Source organism: Euprymna scolopes, chromosome 19 (genome assembly GCF_053919585.1).
Source record: "Euprymna scolopes isolate OS-2025 chromosome 19, ASM5391958v1, whole genome shotgun sequence".
In the NCBI taxonomy this organism is placed as follows: Eukaryota; Metazoa; Mollusca; class Cephalopoda; order Sepiida; family Sepiolidae; genus Euprymna; species Euprymna scolopes.
The window spans coordinates 86,079,613-86,100,807 of NC_136500.1; the positions used below are offsets into that span (position 1 = coordinate 86,079,613).

Consider the following 21,195-nt stretch of genomic DNA (forward strand, 5'->3'; position numbering starts at 1 on the left):
GTCTAAAAAATAAAACAATATTATTTGCTATATTAAAATCAAAACCATCATTAAATCACAAAAAAACAAAAAGAAATATCCTTTTTTAAAACCAATATGCAAATTAGGAAACCTTGTGACTCGGCTGATATTGTATACACATAAACAGTATATAAAAAGTAATGGTACCGCTGTTGTGTACAATTGAATTCACTTGAAAAAATAGGCATTTTTAACATTAGTGTGGGAAATGGGCTCAACATTTTCATTTATTTGTTTATATACGGCATAATCACATTGACACATCTGTTCTCGTCAGATCAGCAAAATTAAGCAGCATTGAGCCTGGTTAGTACTAGTTGGCTGACCATTTGGGAATTGTAGGCGCAGTATGTACTCTCTGCTTATCTTGGCATTTGTTTCTAGTTGTCCTGAACATGCACTCCACTTGCCACTGGTATTTAACAATGTTGACTCAGTCAAAGTGTGGTTAGAGATTGCGCACCTCTTGCCACAAAAATTTCAAAAATCTCTGCCTGTCCTATACTGTGGTCTTTTCTGGAAGGTGATATGAATTTTCTTTGGTAATTGATATAGTAGTTAACGGCTAAGAGGAAATTTGCCTGTGAGATTAGTTTGATGTTTTTATGTGCTTTTATACATTGCAAATAATGAAAGCCATAATAAAGTAATTGATGAATTTTACAATTATTGACAAATTCCGATAAATGAAGAGACAGATGTCTTGAAAGTAAATCAGTGAGTGATTTTTATTATAATGCGAGATTTTTTTTTTCTTTCAGAGTATTTGTACTCGTGTCAATATGAAAAGAAAACGTTAAAAAGATTTGGCGCTTTTACACTATTGGGACGAGATTTCAGAAATCGTAATACTGAATTTCATATGAAAACAATGGTATCTAAGTATTCCTCGTATTTTGAAGATGATTATATCAAAAAATTATGAAAATCGATAAGGTAGAAAATTATTAAAGAAAATAAAAATAGAATTTGATGAAAATGATCATAAGACACAGGAGAATTCAAAAGGGAGATAATTTTCTGTTTCGATTTAAACAAGATGGCAGCAATTTTTCACCTGCCACTATGATTAAAGTTTTTTTGTTCTTTTTAATAATTCCGTAATATTCAGGTAATTTCGACTGCATAATTTGGAAGCTACCATTGTAACTTATTAGAATTGATAAAAAAAATTAGTTGAAACCATTGTTTTATCTGAAAACTCCATTTATCGACTACAAAATCTTGTCCCAATAGTGTAGAAGTATCAAAGATTTCTATTGCATATTTTTTGAACGTATATGAAGCGATGTGAAAAATAAAGGTTTTTGAACAAGTCAGATGAAACGCTTTCTTGAACAAGTACATTTTTCAATATCTTTTTTTTTTTTTTTATTAAAAAAGGAAAAATATTTCTTAAAGTGTCGGTATGAAAAACTGGATGAATTATGGAATAAGGACCCTGGAAGCGGAGAGATTCAAACGGGATCACATTTCAATCGACACCAGTTAATTGCCAACGCACGTGTCATTTGTAAACAAACAAACATACATAATCAGAATTGTTTTTTTTTTTTTGTTTTTTTGTTGATTTTAAATATTAAGGAAAGATTTAAAGAAAAATGGGGGAAGGGATATATTTTTATATAGAGTGCATTTTTTTTTTTACATTTAACCTATTTCAAACTTATTGCACAGTAAAAATAAATTAAAACAAAATCATTTTTCTCATTTTGCAGCTTACATAAAAAATAAATGCTTAATATTTTTCGTAAATGCCTAAAAGAAAATCGAATTGAATAATTGTACAGAATAAAATCATTTTAAAATGAGAAATTACTCCATACACCATCTCTATATTCGTTTATTGAAAAATTTTTAAAATAAGGAAAATCCTCCTGACCCTACATAAAAAATAGCCTCCCTCCCACTTTTCTTTTAAATCTTTCCTTAATATTTAAAATCCATGAATAAAAACAAACAACTAGAGTTGTGTATGTTTACAAATGACACATGCATTGACAGTCAACCTGTGTCAATTGAAATGCGTCCCCTTTGAGTCTCACAACTTCCGGGATCCTTATTCCATGCTTCATTCGAAAAACTTAAAAAAGATTGATATGAGACTTTTGCAAAATATATAAAAGTAACCAATTTGAATTAAGAAGTTAAAATTGAAGCATTTTAAAATACTAATGGCGAACAAATAGTTCTTGATATAATTGCGTTGATTTTTTATTTTTACATTATCTGCGTAAACTTATAATTCAAATGTAATTTATGATAGATTAACAGGGGAGCCCCCGGTCATAAAATATATACACACATACATTATATATATATATATATATATATATATATATATATATATATATATATATATATATAAATTCATGCAGATTTCATATTATTACAGAGCCAATTCTCTATTGAATATTATATACATAGTAGTGATTTAAAAAAAAAAAAAAGAAAAAAAAGAGACTTTGGTGCCATCAGCTAGAATTGAAACCAAAACATTTAACACGCCAGCTGCGTTCAACTATCGACAGATAGATAAGATTTAAAATTAAACCACTTCAAGCTATGAATGAATTTGCGCGTACACAAAAGTAATAGAAATATGTTGGCAAGTTAAAATGAACATTTTGCTTTTAATCTTACTGACATATTTCTATACACGTTATTCATCCACAACCAAACAAAAATTTTACTCATTATAAACCATTCTTGGTGTATGATTACTATTTCCTGTTAATTTCAGTGTTATGTGACCAATAGTTTATGAATTTATTGTTTAATATTTTCACACACACATACATCTACTGTTTTATTTATATAGAATACAGAATCTCATGTAAAATCAATTTAATGGATCAGAATCCCTTTTCAAAATAAAATTTTCTCAAACCAATAACTGAAGCGTCAAAATCTAAAAATATCTCTGCTGACTGAATGTAAAATCAAAGACTCCAAATGTGTGATCTCTCGACATGTTATAGGAATGACCATGTTAATAGCCTAAAAGTAGTACACAAATGTACTATTTTGGTGCTAGTCCAGTATAGATTTCAAGAACTATATTTCTGGTATAAACACACATACTTATGCATCATATTGAAGTTAGTAAAACTTTTAAATATTACGAAAAAATGATCAAGATGATTTGAAACTATTCTTTTACAAAACAAGCAAACAAAAAAACATATTAGTAATCTACCATTTTCTATTTTGAAATGATGGATTTAAATATTTTCTCAAAATCATAGACTGCAGTTATCACCCCTGGATTTTAAGAACTCTTCAACATTAACAAATACAGGCTGTCCCAATAAAATGTATACATTCTTTAAATGACTATAAAACCAACATTTATTATAAGAAAGAAAAGTTGCATACATCAAGATACTGTGAACAAATATAGAAACCAGCTAATTATCGAAAGTGTTTAAATTATTGGCCATCGTGGTCCATGAACAGCTGACAATGCTCACTGATTGAATCTAAAATGTTCCTAATCAGTTCAATTGGTATGTTGACACATTTTTTTTTTCAATGATTGCTTTCAACTCATTCATTGTAGCTCGTTTGTGGTGTGAGCCCTGTGTTTAACATGTCCCCACCTGCCCCCAAAAAAGAGGAAAATCCGGGGGGAGGGGGGGGGGTCTAATCCGGTGAGCGTGGACAATACTCGATACTTTGTCCTAACTGTTTCGCAGGTGACTATCAAGACATGCTCTTATGTCATGATGATAGTGGGGAAGTGCTCCATCCTGCTGGAAGTGTCATTCTGTATTCCTAAACATCTCTTGGGAACGTGGTATAGCGTATTTATGTAGCAAGTTGAGATAATTTAAAGAGTATATGCATTTTATTGGGACAACCTGTATGATAAAACTTTATAATTTGATTAACTTTTATTTTTACTCTAAATTATTTTTTTACTCTATCATTTTCCATAATTTTTGAAAGTTTTACCTATATTAACATGCCAAATAACTATGTAAAAGTGTTTTTTAACTAAAATGCATTTACTTGAAATCAAATTATGCTACACAAGCCTTATTTTATGAATTAATGAACTATTTTATTTTTCAGCAGCAAATGATAGCCGACAAACATATGTGAGCCCTCGGGCTACCAAGAATGGTAGCAGCAGTAGCGCATCCGACAGTTCTCGTACAATCTCAGAGTGCAGTTCTGCCTCAAGTCACTTCAGTTCAAGCCCACCTCAAAGCCCCATTCAAAATCGCGGAAACACAAGCCTATTACCTGCACAACGAACAACTTTATCAAAGCCCCTTATTGAAGAAGTCGGGGACAAAAGTGATGATCCTAAAGAACTGACAACAGAAACGGTCGATTTCAACAGTTCCGAACCAAAATTCTCTAATCCACATGTTGCCTCACACTGGAATTTAGATGATCGGCGAAAATCGGATCCTGACAGTGTTCAGAGAAAAGTATCTGAAGAAATAGCAGCAGCAGCTAGTGCGCAAGAAACCAGCTTTTCAGTTGTGACAAGTGCTTCTTTAGAACCAGAACCGACTTTCCAAATGAATGGAATTTTAACTGAAAAGGAACAGGAAGAGAAGGAGGAGGACAAGGCAGATATTTTTACTGGCTATGAACACTTAGAAAACGAATTACATTATCAAGTAGGTTGATGCAATTTCATTTTATTTTAATTTTGTTTTAAATTTCATTACTGGATCGATATCTCTTGTCTAGATTTCAAGCACAATTAATGTATTGGGATCAAATGTACATTTGACATCCCAATTATATATGCAGGTTCCTCATCATATTCGCTTCAACATCTGTGTTACATGCTGGCATGTGTTTGATGGCTTTTAGAAATTGACTTCCAAACAAACCTATCTCTAGCCAGGTTTTTATTTCTCTTTCTCTCAAATCCATTCTTATTACTTCATCCCGTGTTTTCCTTGCCATCACAATTGTTCTACATCCACTAACCAAAGCACTCGCATCCATTTTCTTTCAATGTGATCAAACTATAAAAATTTCCTCTTTTACATCATTCCTTTATACTATCCAGATATCTGTGCCTAAACCTAAACGTGGATTCCATGAACAAAGCTTCTTTCTTAGAACTGCACGCCTGTGGAACTCTGTTCCGTTTTCCTGCTTTCCAACTGACTACAATATGGTTGTCTTCAAGTCCACGTGAACAAGTTCATGAGCTGTCCTCTTAAGTAATCCAATTTACCAAATTCCCACTAACGATTACTAAAACATTTTCCCATTGACCACTGTACACTCATTAACCTTTATCCTCGAGTGGCCTCTGGGCCTTGATAAGTGGTGACTCCTTTGTTAAAAAAAAAAAAAAATGGATCTTCGTCTAAGGTCAGCAGATCTAAGCTTGTTTTTAATACTCACATTACACATCCATCATTGTCATGTTGTTTCTTTCGATGCATATCAGCAACCTTCCACTGGCCAGGTTTCACTTTTAAATATACCTTTCGAGAGGTTTTTCACCCGAGCGCCAAGTTACGGTTTCCATAGAATGCAGCAAAAGATGCACCATAGTTGTTTTCATCTCATTTGAACAAAAAAAAAAAAAAAAAAAAAAAAAAAAAAAAGGGGCAGCATTCTTTGTCCATGTTTCTACGTTGTGGAACAGCTTACCAGAGGTCGTGACTTATGTCTGTCATATCCATGATTAAAGTCGTTTTAGAAAAAAACATTCAAAGGATATGTATATATAAATGTACACATCTGTCTTTTTACATGGCTTGTTGCATTTTAATATTTTTTTTTTTTGTCAATATGTTCCATTCGATCATGCTATGTATAGTTAAAATGGATAAACCGGCAGAGCTCTAGAATCAAAAGTCCCAGAAAATGACACTCATATTTTTTTTTATGCAGACAAACCATTATCATTAAACGATTTCTTAAAAAACAAATATCACAGATTTAGCATAAACATATGATGCAATGATCATAATAAATTCTATTGACTTTCAGGATCAGAGTGATCCAATATGAATCATAAGACACATAAATTTACAAAACATAAGTAGAAATAATTTCTTTTTGAATTTTTTTCAAAAATTTACATAATAATAAGCAGTCATTAACAGACTTGAAAGAGCATTTTTCCATGTGTGAACATTATCCAATCTAGGGAGAATGTTCACTGAAATGAATGGTTCTGCATCGTAAGATGATGAGAACCCCCCCCCCTTGGTGTTAGCATGCTGTGAATCAACTCTGTAAATCTTCAGTGTTGTTATTTTGTTTTCTATCGCCGATCTTACTAAGTTATTAATGTTGTAGAATTATTTAACGAGTTAACTCGTTTTCTCAATTGGAAACTATCATAGGGAAATCACTAAATGCTGACAGAACATAGATGCAAAAGAAAACAATTATGAGACTGACCTATAAAACATGATATGAACAGAAAGTCACTGTGTACACAAGCAACACAGATTAACAAATTTAATGGTCTAGTGACACAGTTGGGCACATGCATGGTTAAAAAAAAGGGGGAAAAAATTGGACTCTGTCTTTTTTTCTCTATTTACGTAGCAATCTGGATACCTTCTGCTCTCTTCTGATATTACCTTAAGGTCACAATAAAAAGATAATTTACATAATACTGAGTTGCAGTATATCATTTACCCTCAACAGAGAATGTGAATTCAACAATTAAAACCACATGCAAAAGAAAAAAAATTTCACAAATGAAATTCAATATTTACAAAAAAAAAAAAATGTATAACTAAAATTTACCAGTTCAAATCGTTGTGGTTCTGTAAAGGTCCAAAAGAAAGTCACAACTCTGGATTTAGTGGAAACAAAATTATATTGAACAGAAAAGCAAATGCAACAAATAGTGTTGGTATACGTCCGTCCGACTGCCATGTGTACATGACTTGTGCATAAACTGTGAACAACGCTGACAGACATATTCACCTAATGTTTATAGTAAGTGGAAGAATTCATTATTATCTATAAGGTGGACACACCACAACACAAATATGTAAAAACGTGTTTAACATTTTTTAAACAAAATCATTTTTTTTAATGTAACAACCAGTCATGGAATTTTTATTCAATTATCACTGAAAAAAGAAATACAAAAAAAAAAAAAGAAATAAATAATATTCAATGTAAGTGATAAGAGAATACAGTTTAAAAAAAAATTGTAACCACAAGAAAGAAATAGACAAATAGTGAGTAATTTCTTAAAAAAGGTAAAAAAATAAAAATCGGTGCTTATTTAGAATTACGCTTATTTAAAAAACAAAAAAAAGCAGAAAAATCTTTGTTGAATGTACTTGTCATGGAATGAAGATGTCATATTCTGAAAATCACATAAATTGATCAAGTATTTTTTAAATATTTTTTTTAAAGAAAATCAAAATTTACGATTTTTAGTGATTTTTTTTTTTTTTAGTACTAAATTGTTTCCATTATACATCTGATTTTTATCTCTATAGGTCAAATTAAGTTGTCTCCCCTTTTATTAAACACTAGCCTGGGTGCCCAGTATTGCCCGGGTGTTTGGAGGTGTGTGTTGAGCAAAAAAAAAAAAAAGTGAGAGTAGGCAGGCTGTATCGCGAAGGAGGAAAAGAATGTGAGAAAAAAGTGATGTCTTTGCTGTTGCGTCCATCGCCAAACCAGAAGTGACGTAGGTTTAAATTAAGGCTAAACAATCAAAAAGAGGTGATGAAAATATCGGTGAAAAAGGCGACCCTTCCCTGTAGAAAAGTGCCCAGTTGAGGGTGAAGGAATTAATGTTTTTGGCCAATTTTTTTATATTTGTCGTCCGAAGGGTTGAGCTCCAATCTCGTGAAAATCTGTCACCTCTGTTGAAAGTTTTATGCAGACATACAAGCATACATACATATACATAGGATTGAGCTTCGAAATGATATAAATCTCGTGAAACTCCGTGACTTCTGTCGAAAGTTTTAGGCAGATGTACATACATACAAGTGAGATTTATATAATAGCCCTTCACATTTTTCATATTCATCATTTTTTTCACTATTTTTTGTGGCATCATCTCACATACAGCATCAGAGAGGAACCATGCACGTGCGACTTGTTGACCTTGACGTAGTTTTAATTTTATTTTTTATTTTATTTTTTATAGTTCTTTATAATAAGTAATAATTATAATAATAGTTTTGTACCATGTCTGAAACGATTTCCATTAAAAAGAAGAAAGTTATCTAAACTATTCCAAGAACTGGTCATTGTGGTTTAATTAACAATAAATATGTATATAATTATAGTAATAATGTGAAAAAAGAATGTGATAAATTGGAATCAGAGGGATGTCCAAGATACAATGGAAAACAGTAATGAGAACATTTGAAATATTTAGGAAAACCCTTAAATACGAAGACTGATACACGAGCTAAAAATGTTAACGAGAAACTGCAACAGAGGTTAAAAAAAGATAGAACATCACATGGAACCAAGAAAACAAACTGTATAATTCTAAGTTCACCCCCCCCCCCCCAAAAAAAAAAAATAAATGAATAAATAAAATAGAATTAAAAAAAAAATTGTACCACATCAAATAATTGTGAAGGGTCAAGAAGTATGGGAAGACCGTAGAGAGAAAGTGCTAATCAGACCTCTAGTGGGTGAGTTTGAAGAGGACTGGGACCTTAGGGAGACTTGTTGCCACCCAAATTCCAGTTCCGTTGCCATTAATCAGTGGTAAACATGTTGCGATAATGCAAATTCATTTGTGATGGTTATCGAAGGAGTTGGAGCCTACTGAATATCTGGAGAGACTTGTCACCCAGACTTCAGGGAACACTGCAGATCATTGTCAGTGAGCAACTTCTGATGATGACCTCTGAGTGAGTAATAATAATAATAAAAATAATTGGTCCCTGACAAAAAGAGGGTGGACCTGTAAATTCGCCCTTGTCTGTTCATTCATCCACACTTTTCTCAATAACTATGCCTTGGAATTTTTTGAAATTTTGCACAATCATTAAACATGATCGAGTAAAAAAAGTAACAGAATGGATATTTGTGTAAAAATGGCTAAATTTGACATTTTTGTGCTTATTAAAAAAAATTGATGCCTTGAATTTTTATAAAACTTTCTGAAAAGTTGTAACTAACTGATTTCTATATAATTTTGTTTGTCTATACTTCACAATAACTCTTATATGTGCCCCAGGGCTCTTTTAGGGCTAATAAAAACACTTCATTTTTGGGAATATTTTACCATGTTTGTCCAAAATTTTCTGTATATGTCTATTTAGCAGTTTTGCATGGTGCAGAACTCAAATTTAAATATGTTAAGGCTTTGGAGACTTTTGGGGCTAAATGGGGAGGGGGCAAAGTTGTCATTTTTTTTATGCTTCGTTCACTGTGCGCTCACTTGTTTATATTATCTTTTTCTTTGTTTGTTCCACAATTTTGTATGGACCTTTTTGTTATAATAAGATGTAATAAATTAAATATTATGCTATGTGTTTGAGTCACAGCTCAGGATTAATAGGGAAATCATTCTCCATATTAGAATTTATTTCATTTAACCAGATTAAATATTTTTTAATAAAATTGTAGCAAAGATGATACAAAAATGATAAATTCATTTGGCTATTCAGAATCAATGATTTTACCAGCATAAATGTTATTTAGGTCTAACTTTTAAAATTCGGCTGACATTTATATATTTAGTTACTCATTCTTCTATTGCTTTTTCTTTTCTCACTGTTTAACGATTTTTTTCGCATTTAATGCAAAAATGACCACAAATTTAACCATATTCAACCATCATAAAGCATGCATTCTAAATTAACGGGCTATAACTTTTTGTTGTTTTAACTCCCTAAAAAGTTAATCTAGTGACCATTACAAATGTTTATAATAATCAGTATTGAATTTGTGTTATGATGTTTGGTTTCATAAATTGTCAATCCTTTGTTTCATTCTCTTGATTTCATTTTACTTTATATTTCCTTTTTTTCTTTTTACTTTAATGTCTAAACGAAATCTCATTTTTCTTATCACTACCTCAATCTCTCAAGTGAGTCACACTCTTACATGTTAATTTTTATATTGTGCTTTCAGAATAACCAGATAGCTGAGCTGGAAAAAAAAATTGATGAATTAGTAAGGTAAAATGTTTGGTCTTTATTTTTTTTTAAGGTGCCAAACTGATCATAGTTACGTCCCTTGACTATGACAGTTGCTCAGAGTTATCTCTCTTGTTTACACTTGGGTAAAATACGTATATGAGTACCTATTTACTATGCCTCCCCACGGGACAGAGTTAGACACCAGGGTCGTTTTTTAACGTGGAGAAAAGGTACAAAAATAAAAATTGTCTCAGCCGTGGAGGACTAATGCTCCACCGAAACAGAACAAGAAATGGAAGTGCAGCATCTGAAGAACAGATACTACACTTTGATCTTGACCAAAAAATACGTATATGAGTATGAATCAAAGCTGAAAGCAATCCAGAAAAATCAGGAATAATGAAAAAGAAAATAAAAAAAAAAAATATTTGAAGGCAATATTATCTCTTTATTTTTTTAAATAATTCTTTTACATACAATAGCAGTAACTTACTGCTTATATTCATAAAACTTGGGATGGTAGAAATCTTTTGATATTTCAGGAGAAAATAATCCCCTTTTTAGAAAAGAAAAATTCTCTCCATCAAAAGGAAAGAAACGTCAAAGATAAAGTTATTTACTTTTAAAAGAATGAAGGATTTTTCATTTTAGTTGCTTAAGAATGTCTCCATATTAGCAGACTGCCAAATCAGATTAAGTATTTTTTAAATCAAATTGTAACAAAGATGATACAAAAATAACAAATGAAAATTGGCAACTCAGAATCCAAGTTTGGTTTACCAACTTAAATGCTATTTAGGTCAAACTTTTAAAATCCACCCGATATTTATATACAATGTGGAACGATAAAATTGTCGCCCTAGAAAAGACCTGATTCCATTTCCGTTTGATGAAAACTGGTTTTCTTTGTTTGTTGCAGACCATCTACTAGTTGCCCAGTTGTGTACAAATCCCAAGACCGATAGGAGCCTTCTATCAATGATACAATGTTCAACAAGCAAGATTGAAGATGTCACTATATGTCATGTTCTCTACTGATCCAAGTTATGACAACAGGACCATTGCCAACACCCTCAAAATGCAAATCCAGATGCTTGAGTCACAGCTCGATGAGGATTCTAGCCATGGTTATGGTCTTTGATGCGGTTTCAAGTGAAGGCCACATCATGCCACCTTACATCTTCGAGTTCGGCTTAAAAGTCAACACTAAAGTGTACCTGGATATGCTGAAGAGTGTGGTAATCCCCTGGTGCAATCAGGTGGCCGCTAGCAGACCCTGAATATTGCAATTGGACCCAGGCTTGGTTTCAGAAGGAGTGCTACGACTTGGTTTCAGAAGGAGTGCACCCTTCTCTCACTGCCCCCCCCTCTTCCCCCGACCAGAACATGCTGGACTACTTGGTCATACATTGAGAACATCACCAACATGACCTCCCACAACACCAAAGCCAGCCTGATTGCTGCCATCCACAGAGTATTTGCTGAGCTTGTTAAAAAGGCATGCTCCCACTTCCGGAATTGTATCAAGGTGGTGATTGAGTTTGAGGGTGGCTAAATTGAATAGATGTCAGCTCTACTACATAATAAAGTTGCCTGAATTGATTTTTTTTTTCAATAAAAGTTTTAAAATAAAGTTGTAGTGTCGTTTTCTTTAGGGCGACAAATTTATTGTTCCACCCTGTATGAAGTTACTTCTATTATTTTTTTTTTTGTTTACACTGTATAATCTTCTTTTCTTTTTTTTTTTGTAGGGTGATTGACACAAGTTCTTGCGTATTTCCTACAATTTATCAATCATACAAACAACCAGGTGAGTTATTCTGGTATCAACTTCCGTATAATCTAATTCAAACTGATTCACTTAAAAACTCTTTTTTTTATTTATTAGAAAATGTTAAATCAAAAGTAGTTCTCTTTTCTTACGTGCAATTCCATTTTTTTTTTTTTAATCCAGAAAACCTTCCATTGATGCAAGTTCTTTGCTCATTAGTCGAAATTAATAGGACCTTAGCTCCTTATTTTTTTATCTATTTATTTGTTTATTTTTTTTTTTGCTAGTTGACTTGATTTTCTTTTCTAGGACTCCTGACGGAGTCACTAGATATAGGAAATGTGGGATGTGAGTTGGCATTCACCAATTCAGTCAGATTTCGTCGATATTAGAGATTGTGACTGCTAGTGCAAGGATATCTATAAGTTGAAAGTGGTAGAGTATCACTGGGACCATTAAAGATAAATTTCACAAAGTCTCCGACTTACAGAAGGGTCCTATCGAGTCATATCCACATCTATATAAATTTAAAAGGCATGAACAACTTCAGAAAAATAATGACACTCTAATAAGAACTCTAGATCGCTGTACTGGGATAAAATAACATTAATTAATATGTTTAAGAAAAAGTAATTCAAATTATTTCAACGTCAACAAGTGTTCATTAGTTTTTGTTAATGAGTGTCTTGAAGAAAAGGCAAAAGGTTCATGATTATGACGTTTTATGTTGAGAGGGAAAATAAAATGGTCATTAAAACGTGTGTGTTTATTACGTATGAATATCCAAATAACTTTTCGAAAATAATTCTCGTTTGATGTGGTACTTTCCATGACAAGAATTTAGGTGTATGATGTGCGCAAAGTCATGTTAGTATTCTAACATCGCACGGTGACGGAGTAGAGCTGCGTGTTGCTTACCAGTAAAACTGCATCTTTACTGCTTTGATTTATGCGTGCAAAAGTTTATATATGCATGTTCCAGAATGTTTGTTGTATCGCTACGCGCGAAGTATAACATAATCCTTTTATCATATGTGTGCAGACAGGCAAATCACAACGTAAGCTTATGCGCACTTCATACGCATGTTTGTTGAAAACAGTGATTGCATCAAGAATGTCTTTTCCGGTAATTTGTTCCACCCAAATTAAGTGGTCACTATACTTTTTTTTTCTCTTTCTTTCTTCTATTTTCTCTTTCTTGGTTACCATTTTTCTTTTTATGATAGTTCTCTCTGAAAACTGAAAATTCAGGATAAGGAGAAGAGACTTTTTTAACCATTCGTTACTCACATTCCTGTAAATGTACGCTTCTGTGACATCCGATAATTCTATTTCCTTTCCATTTTTTTTTTTTTACCTCCAGAAACCATAAATGTGATCCATGTTTTAGAATCGGGAATTTCCATCAAGAAAACGTTTCTTTTGGATCATGGCCGACTTAAAATGGATGCGATCAAGTTAGCTTTCTGCTTGAATACTGTTGAACTTTACATTGGTAAGTTCCGTCCATATTCTAATATCATTGTTTTACCAAAAACTTTTTTTTTTTTAATCAAATTTTTAATTGTATTGCTTACAGTAATAGTCAGTCCTGTTAATTAAAAAAAAATTGTGGAAAATTACGTCATACTTTTAAAATTTAAATCATTAAACAATATGTATCACTATTCTATATATTAGAATACCCATCCTAGGACGGGTATAAGCAAAAAAGATATGCTATTGATTGAATTTTTTTTTACTTTCTTTGGGGAGGGGTTATGGTTTGGTAGCATCTCTCTAAATGGTATAATTAAAAAAAAAAATAATAAATTGCCCATCTTATTAACCCTGTTCCTAGACTACATATTCCATAATTCATAATGATATCAATAGTTTAGCATTTTACCAAACATATTGACACTCGTGCTCCAATCCTTTAAAAATGTTACTTAATATAACCCGAAATTTGATGTTGAGCAATTCCTTTCTGAACTAGGTTTAGTTTTATGCAAGCTAAGTAAAAACTGGGTAGAAGCTCTTCATGAGAATTCAGATATCATCAATTATTGAAATTTTAACAATAGATCTTAGATATCAATTAATAAATATTCCTCAAATTTCAATTTCTTTTGAGTATCTTAAAGGGTTTTTAGGGAAGTATATGGCCACAACCATCCTGTTTGAAAATTTAAATATTTAAAATTTGCATTGAATTTGATCTATGAATGTTAGACACCAATTAAGCAAGAATCCTTGAATTCCAAGTTTTTAAGACCCCTTAAGCTTAAGCCTTAATTTTTTTTACATTTTCTAGAATCAAAATCATGTAATGCATTTTGATCAAAGGGGGACATTTTTCCATTCTGAATTATCTTTTCTAGGACGGGTATTCTTCTAGCATGAAAGTGAAATTGTAGGCTTTATGGTAACTATTCCAAATTCCTCACCGTAAACTGCCATCAAGTAGATTGTTTCTATCTTACCAGTCATAAATAACAGTTTAAGTTAATTTGGATGATTTTAAACCGATATAAATGACTACATTTTTAATTTAAAAAAAAACAAGCTCTTTTTATTTGGATTATTTTTCAGTAAAAATGAAATTTAATTTCCATTAATACTAGAAAATTTGGTGTTTCTTCAGTTTAAAAATATTTTTTTTTAATTATAATAGCACAAAAACTTTATGTACTTAGTTTTTTTTAATCCAAAAGATATCTACTGAAATTGTGTATACAAATTTATTCGGTATTTTTTATTTAAAAAAAATCAAATGATCCTCGTGCAAGTATCAGTAGTCATTTTTAAACATGGAGGGAGGAGTCTTTCGTAACTTTTGTTGCTTAAATTAAAGTTTGACATGTCCCTTGGCCATAATAAGGCCAAAAATGGCTGACAAGAGATTTCACAGATAAAATTTAATTTTTTTTTTATTTCTTTTTTTAAACAAAAATATTGGATGAATTTGTAATTTTTTACATATTATTTTTAACTTACCACGTAAGTGTATAAACGTTTTGGAGCTATTTTGTTTTCTTTTTATGAACAGTTTGAAATATTGGCGTGAAACTGAAGAATCATCTCAAATTGTGATAAATTTTAATTATAAAATTTTACTTGGAAAAGATTGTATGTGATTTTTTTATTATGATTGTTTGGTAAAAGATAAATATTCTACTTGATGGTGACTTATGGTTATGAATTCGGAATAGCTGCCATCAAATAAAATGTTTTACTATTTTAGTATATCATGATAGCTTCCATGATTAAATTATGAATGAATCGGCAATTTCTTTGTTTTATAACATCTTTTCTTTATAATCAAAAATCTTTACGCTTTCCTGTTTGTCTTTTTTTCGCAGACGGCCTTCCCATCATCCTTAGTGCCAATATTGACGGATACATCCCTCTGAAGTTTGAACCCAAATCAACACTTTTTATTGGTGGTGTTTCATCTCCGAGCTCTGATGACACTATTTCAATCTCATCGTTGGCTTCATCTTCACAACAAGCGCAAAGTCCGCTGAATGATAAAAAACCTGCAACCGATCTGACCGTGACGGGGGCAGCAACAGCAGTTTCTAACGGTACTGCGACTCGCTGTTAAGAAATCCTGTGTTTGAGTGACAGAAAGTTTCTGGGCGAACTAATCAGTTGTAAACATAAACTGGATGTCAAATTTGTATGATCTGTTATTTATAAAATGATGAGACAATTTCTTGTGTGTCTGTGTTTCTTGCCTTGTGGTAACATTTTTTTTATTTATTGAAACCCAAAATAGAAAAGAAGAAAATAAAACAAATATTTAAAGGTTCCACTTGAAAATCAATATATTTAGAATTGTCAGAATGCATTTTGATTTCTTTGTAAACAAGTCAGCCATTTTAATCTTTTGTTAATAGTTGAAAAACAAAGAATGAATTTGTGACTCGTTGGAAATATGAATGGAATTTAGAAGCATTTAAACTTTCAATCAGAAAGTAATTTCAACTGGCTTTAAAATTCCCAACAAATCCTCACATATTAAAAGATGGAAAACTTTGAAGCTATTTACATCCAATAATTTTATAAAATAAAAATCAAACCATTATCTTTACAATAATTAGTTATAATTTTATAACAATTTGAGGTTATAGTAGGATAACATACTTCCTAACTTCTGATGTGTCTGCTACCAGAAGCAGTGACAAGGCAAATCAATTTTATTGTTTTTCAGTATTTCTATTGTGAAGCAATTTATTGAAATAAAAGGTTAAATTCACCTTTCACACCCTGTGTTTACAAAGCCATTTGGTGGAAGTAACGTCAAACCAATTTTTAGCTGCGGATGACCAAATCTGTACCTTTTTTTCTTTTTCTTTTTTCTTTTTTTTAAATGCAAATATAAAAATAGTCTTTATTTGAACTTTTATAAGAAAATTATAACCTTTATAATAAATATTTAAACATGTTTATGAACTGTTTTTTTTTTATAATAAAAATATATTATGAACTTTTATTTTTAATATTTATGAACTGTTTTTTCCCCAACAATATGTTTATGAACTGTTTTTTGGGTTTCTTTTATCAAACAAAAATAGAACTATTATAATGAAATATATTATGAACTGTTTTCCAAACATCTGGTGTTGGTAATTTTTATAAATAATAAAGTATAAAAATATATAGGTAAACGTCAATATCGGAATACCCTGGCCAAATCACAGCTAAAAAAATTGTCTGCGACTATCAAACTTAAAAATCGAATCGGAAACTCGAAAACAAAATGAAACCAACTTTATTCTTATTATTACCAGAAAAGATGTATTTCCCTGTTATTATTTTAGTAAGAAGGAATTACTACTTTATTATCTTTTTTTACTAAAATGTTTTATCCTTACTGAAATAAAATTGTTAATTCTATTTTTTTCATGATTACTTGAATAAAATTCACTGAAAATGAAATAAATAATGATATAATAATTTTTTAAAAAATCCAATTTCTTCTTAATCAAATAACATGACAAATAAGTAATAAACAAATTTTTTTTTTCCAAACACAAAATAATTGAAACAAAAAAAACATTTATGGCAAATGTTGGTAGAATAATTCTGACAGATGACTATTAAAAATCTCATTTCATTTGACTATTGGGAAAAAAAATAGTGCATAAATATTTTTGAAACAAAATCTCTTAAAAAAAAAAAAAAAAAAAAAAAAAATGAATAAAACAAAAAAACTGTTTATAAATATTAAAAAAAAAAAAAAAAAAACAGTTCATAAACATATTTTTATCATTAGAAAGGTTATAACTTTCTTATAAAAATTTAAATAAAGACTGTTTGAATAAAACTTATATTCTTATATTTGCTTAAAAAAAGGTACATTCTATACAGTTTTGGTTATCCATAGCTAAAAATTTGTCTGATGTCACTTCTGCCGAATGGCTTTGTAAAAACAGGGATGTGGACGGTTAATTTAACCAAATAAAATATAAGAGAAGCGCAAAAAGTGTTTTCAATAATTCTTAATTAAAATTTTAAAACATGTTTTCAATAAAAAAAAAAAAAAAAAAAAAGCATAAAGTGTTTTCAATAATTCTCAAAAAAAAAAAAAAACAAACCTAATTCCAATAATCCTTAATTAAAATAAGACCAAAAAATCTTTTCAATGATTAGTAAATAAAAAATGAATGATTGATTGTAAAAAAAAAAAAAAAAAAAAAAAAAAAAAAAAGGTACTTGTATAATTTAATCAAAACATTAAAAAATGAAAATATTGAAAAAAGGTTATATTGTATGTATCCGTTTTGAACTGAAGATCTCAAAAAAATTTCACTTAATTTGATCGAGTAGTTTTTTTTTTGTTTTTTTTTAAGCGGAAAAACGTTTTTATGAGAGCGCGTGGAAGTCAGCCATTATGAAATTTATTGAACACGTCACACAGAGATAGCTCCAGTTAAAGCGTCAACACCCCTCCCCCATTACTAGCTTTTCTTTCTAAACATCGAACCTTTTGTTCAGTATCATAACAAATTGTTTTTTTGCTGTAAAAAAAAAAAAAAAAAAAAAAAAAAACTACTTGATGAAATTAAGTGAAATTTTTTTTTTGGAGAACTTTGTTCTATAACAGATACATACAATTTAAACTGTTTTCGATATTTTCATTTTTTTAATGTCTTGACTGAACTGTACGAGTACCAAAAAAAAAAAAATACATACACTGGAGATATAGGCATGAGAGGAAAAAAAAGTGAAGAAACCGATTGCCTTGTCACCGCTTCCGGTAGCACTACGCTGGAAGTTAGGAAGTATGTTGGCTGACTATTACCCAATTTGATTGAATTCAATGACCAAATAATATCGTAAATAATTAAATTGAACTTTCAAAATCTATATTAAAAACAAAAATAAAGAAAAATATGTATGATGTACGTACTTATGACAGAACAGAAATATTATATTCTTAAAATCATGTAAATTGATCAAGTAGTTTTATTTTTAAGTGGTTAATTGGGATTCGTAAACATTACAACATAAATCTAGTGACGATGTGTCCTGAACGAGAGTCCCATACATTAGGATATACCCCATAAGTGTCCCGTATAATAATACAAGCCGAGAGAACTTAATTCGGGAGAAGTTCCTGGTGCAGAATCTTATGACTCTACAAAATGTGTGTATGTGTATGTATGTATGTATGTATATATATATATATATGTGTGAGAGAGAGAGGCTTGCATTCTAAAATAGTTTCTCTTCTAGTGGTCTCTGTTTTGCTACATAGGAAAATTTGTAAGCTGCCTCATTCATTTTCATGCAGTTAACTCTCTGAAAGTTAAATTTGGATGCACTGCGATTTCCTTTGTCGTAATTTCATATCGTTTCACTGTTGTTAAGATATTCAGCCTTTCACATCTTAACTGGTGACTAGTGAATGCTCAAATCCGACCTGCGTGCTTTGATTCCCGCTAAAATTGATTTCTTCTAATTCGTTCTATTTTTATTCACTTCGCCTTTGGGAAGAATAGGTGGCGGAAGTAGAGAAAGATGTATAGATGAGGGTACTTGTCTGTCTTGCATCCGTTCACGTTTCAAAGCAAGGGTGTTCAGAGCAGGGGGTCCTATCTGTCTGATAAATGTAAAAAGTGTGTGTGCGTGGGGGTGTAATCTTTCTGCATTAGAACTCCGCCATGAGCTCCTGTTAGACTAGTATGAATTATTGAGTCATTTCCCTTTGTTTCTAGACATTTTTCTTTTTCAAAGTGGTGAGTATGACGATCACTCTCCAGATACTCATAAAATTTTATTTTTTCTGATATAAAAATAAAACTACTTGATCGATTTATGATTTTTGGAACATAATGTTTTTATTCTGGCATGGGTACGTATATCATACAGATTTTTTTGTTTTGTTTTGTTTTTAGGGGAAATTCTGGATAATAACTAAAAATACTAATTTTGAATTTGGTTAAAAATGCATGATTTAAGAAAAGAAGCAAAACAAAATTGAAAGTAAAGACTCTTGAAATGTTGAGTTGCTTAATGATTTAGCAATTTAATTCAAACCATTTTAATAAATAATTTCCCAGTATTGAGATTTGGGTAAAAGAGAAAAAAATCTACTTGATGACTGCTTTCAGTTTTGAAATCTGAATTTACAAGTGGTGCTTATCAAAAACAAAAAAAACAAATTGCAGCCTATTATATTTTAGGTTGTACGTTTTTTTGGGGTGGAAGGATCAATAATTTATTTTCACCATTTTTTTTTTTTTTTTTTTTTTAATTGTTAACACATAAAATTAAAGTATATTTTTTAATAATTGAATGTTTTTGGTTGTAATATATTTTTTAAATAGTTTATTTTAAAAACATTTTTTAGCGCCTTCTCTTAAATAATCAATTTCTGACCAGCTACAGTCATAAGCGGTAACTTATCTGTGGGAAAAAAAAAATTAGTTTATTTACGATTTTTCATAATTGTGATGTTTAAAAAAATCCACCAAAATCTAAGCAGTTGAAAATTATTAATTGTAGGAGTTGTTTTAATATTTTTTTACTAATTCATGTTTAGGAGTCAATTTTAATGGATAAGAGACATGTGCGAACAATTCTATATACTTTTTATTTAGGGGACAACTAACAGTAACACCACTAAGGGCTTTCACAGAGACCCTGATTCAGTCCCTCATGCAACATTGGTACAACCAGTGATTTAATTAAAAATGTTTTAATAAATAATTTCCCAGTATTAATATTTAATAAATAATTTCCCAGTATTAATATTTAATAAATAATTTCCCAGTATTAATATTTAATAAATAATTTCCCAGTATTAATATTTAATAAATAATTTCCCAGTATTAATATTTAATAAATAATTTCCCAGTATTAATATTTAATAAATAATTTCCCAGTATTAATATTTGATAAATAATTTCCCAGTATTAATATTTGATAAATAATTTCCCAGTATTAATATTTGATAAATAATTTCCCAGTATTAATATTTGATAAATAATTTCCCAGTATTAATATTTGATAAATAATTTCCCAGTATTAATATTTGATAAATAATTTCCCAGTATTAATATTTGATAAATAATTTCCCAGTATTAATATTTGATAAATAATTTCCCAGTATTAATATTTAAGAAAAGAGAAGCAATCTACTTGGTGAGTGTTCCCAGTTTTGAGATCGGAAATTGACAACATTTTTGAAAGATTGTTCCTATTTACAATGTCTCCCCCACGGGACAGAGTTAGACACGAGGGTCGTTTAATGTGGAGAAAAGGAACAAAAATAAAAAATTGTCTCAGTCGTGAAGGATTTCTCCTCCACTGACAGAGAACAAGAAATTGAAGTGCTGTATCTGAAGAACAGATAATACACTTTGATCTGGACCCGAAGGCCATCGAGTATTTTTTTGAAAGATTGTTATATTTTTGGTCAGATGTTTCTTTTTTTTTGGGGGGGGGGGGAATTATGATTTGTTATCACCATTTTTTTTTTCATTATTAACACATAAGAAAATCCTACTTCTTTTATAATTAAAAACTTTCATTTTTTATTTTTTTATTTTATTACAAATAATCAAATAACACTTATTTTTAAAATTGGATTTTTTTTTATATATATATATATATTTTTTTAAATAGTTTACCCTGAAAATTTTTTTGCTACTTCTGTATTACAAAGAAGGTGTCATTGTTAGGGGACGATAACTTCAATTTCTCTATTGTCAAATAACACGACAAATAAATAGAAAACAAGATTTTTTTTTTTTTTTTTTTTTTTTTTTCTACCCAAACACAAAAATATTTGAAAACCAAAACATTGATTGTATAAAAATGTATCAATATACAATG

At 30.3% G+C, this 21,195-nt stretch overlaps 1 protein-coding gene across 2 annotated transcripts in view; it reads left to right on the top strand.

Annotated features, from left to right (window-relative positions):
• Positions 1-15,564, top strand: part of LOC145239815 (WD repeat and coiled-coil-containing protein-like) — a 197,126-nt gene extending 181,562 nt beyond the window's left edge. Inside the window, exons 12-16 of one of the 2 annotated variants that reach the window (XM_080103344.1) lie at positions 4,099-4,658; positions 10,087-10,133; positions 11,846-11,904; positions 13,229-13,360; positions 15,210-15,564. In XM_080103344.1, coding sequence (XP_079959470.1) covers positions 4,099-4,658; positions 10,087-10,133; positions 11,846-11,904; positions 13,229-13,360; positions 15,210-15,454 — 1,043 coding nt within the window. In that variant the 3' untranslated portion in view covers positions 15,455-15,564. The remainder of the gene's footprint in view (positions 1-4,098; positions 4,659-10,086; positions 10,134-11,845; positions 11,905-13,228; positions 13,361-15,209) is intronic. The other variant, XM_080103345.1, reaches the window with a different exon arrangement.
• Positions 15,565-21,195: the final 5,631 nt, after the last annotated feature.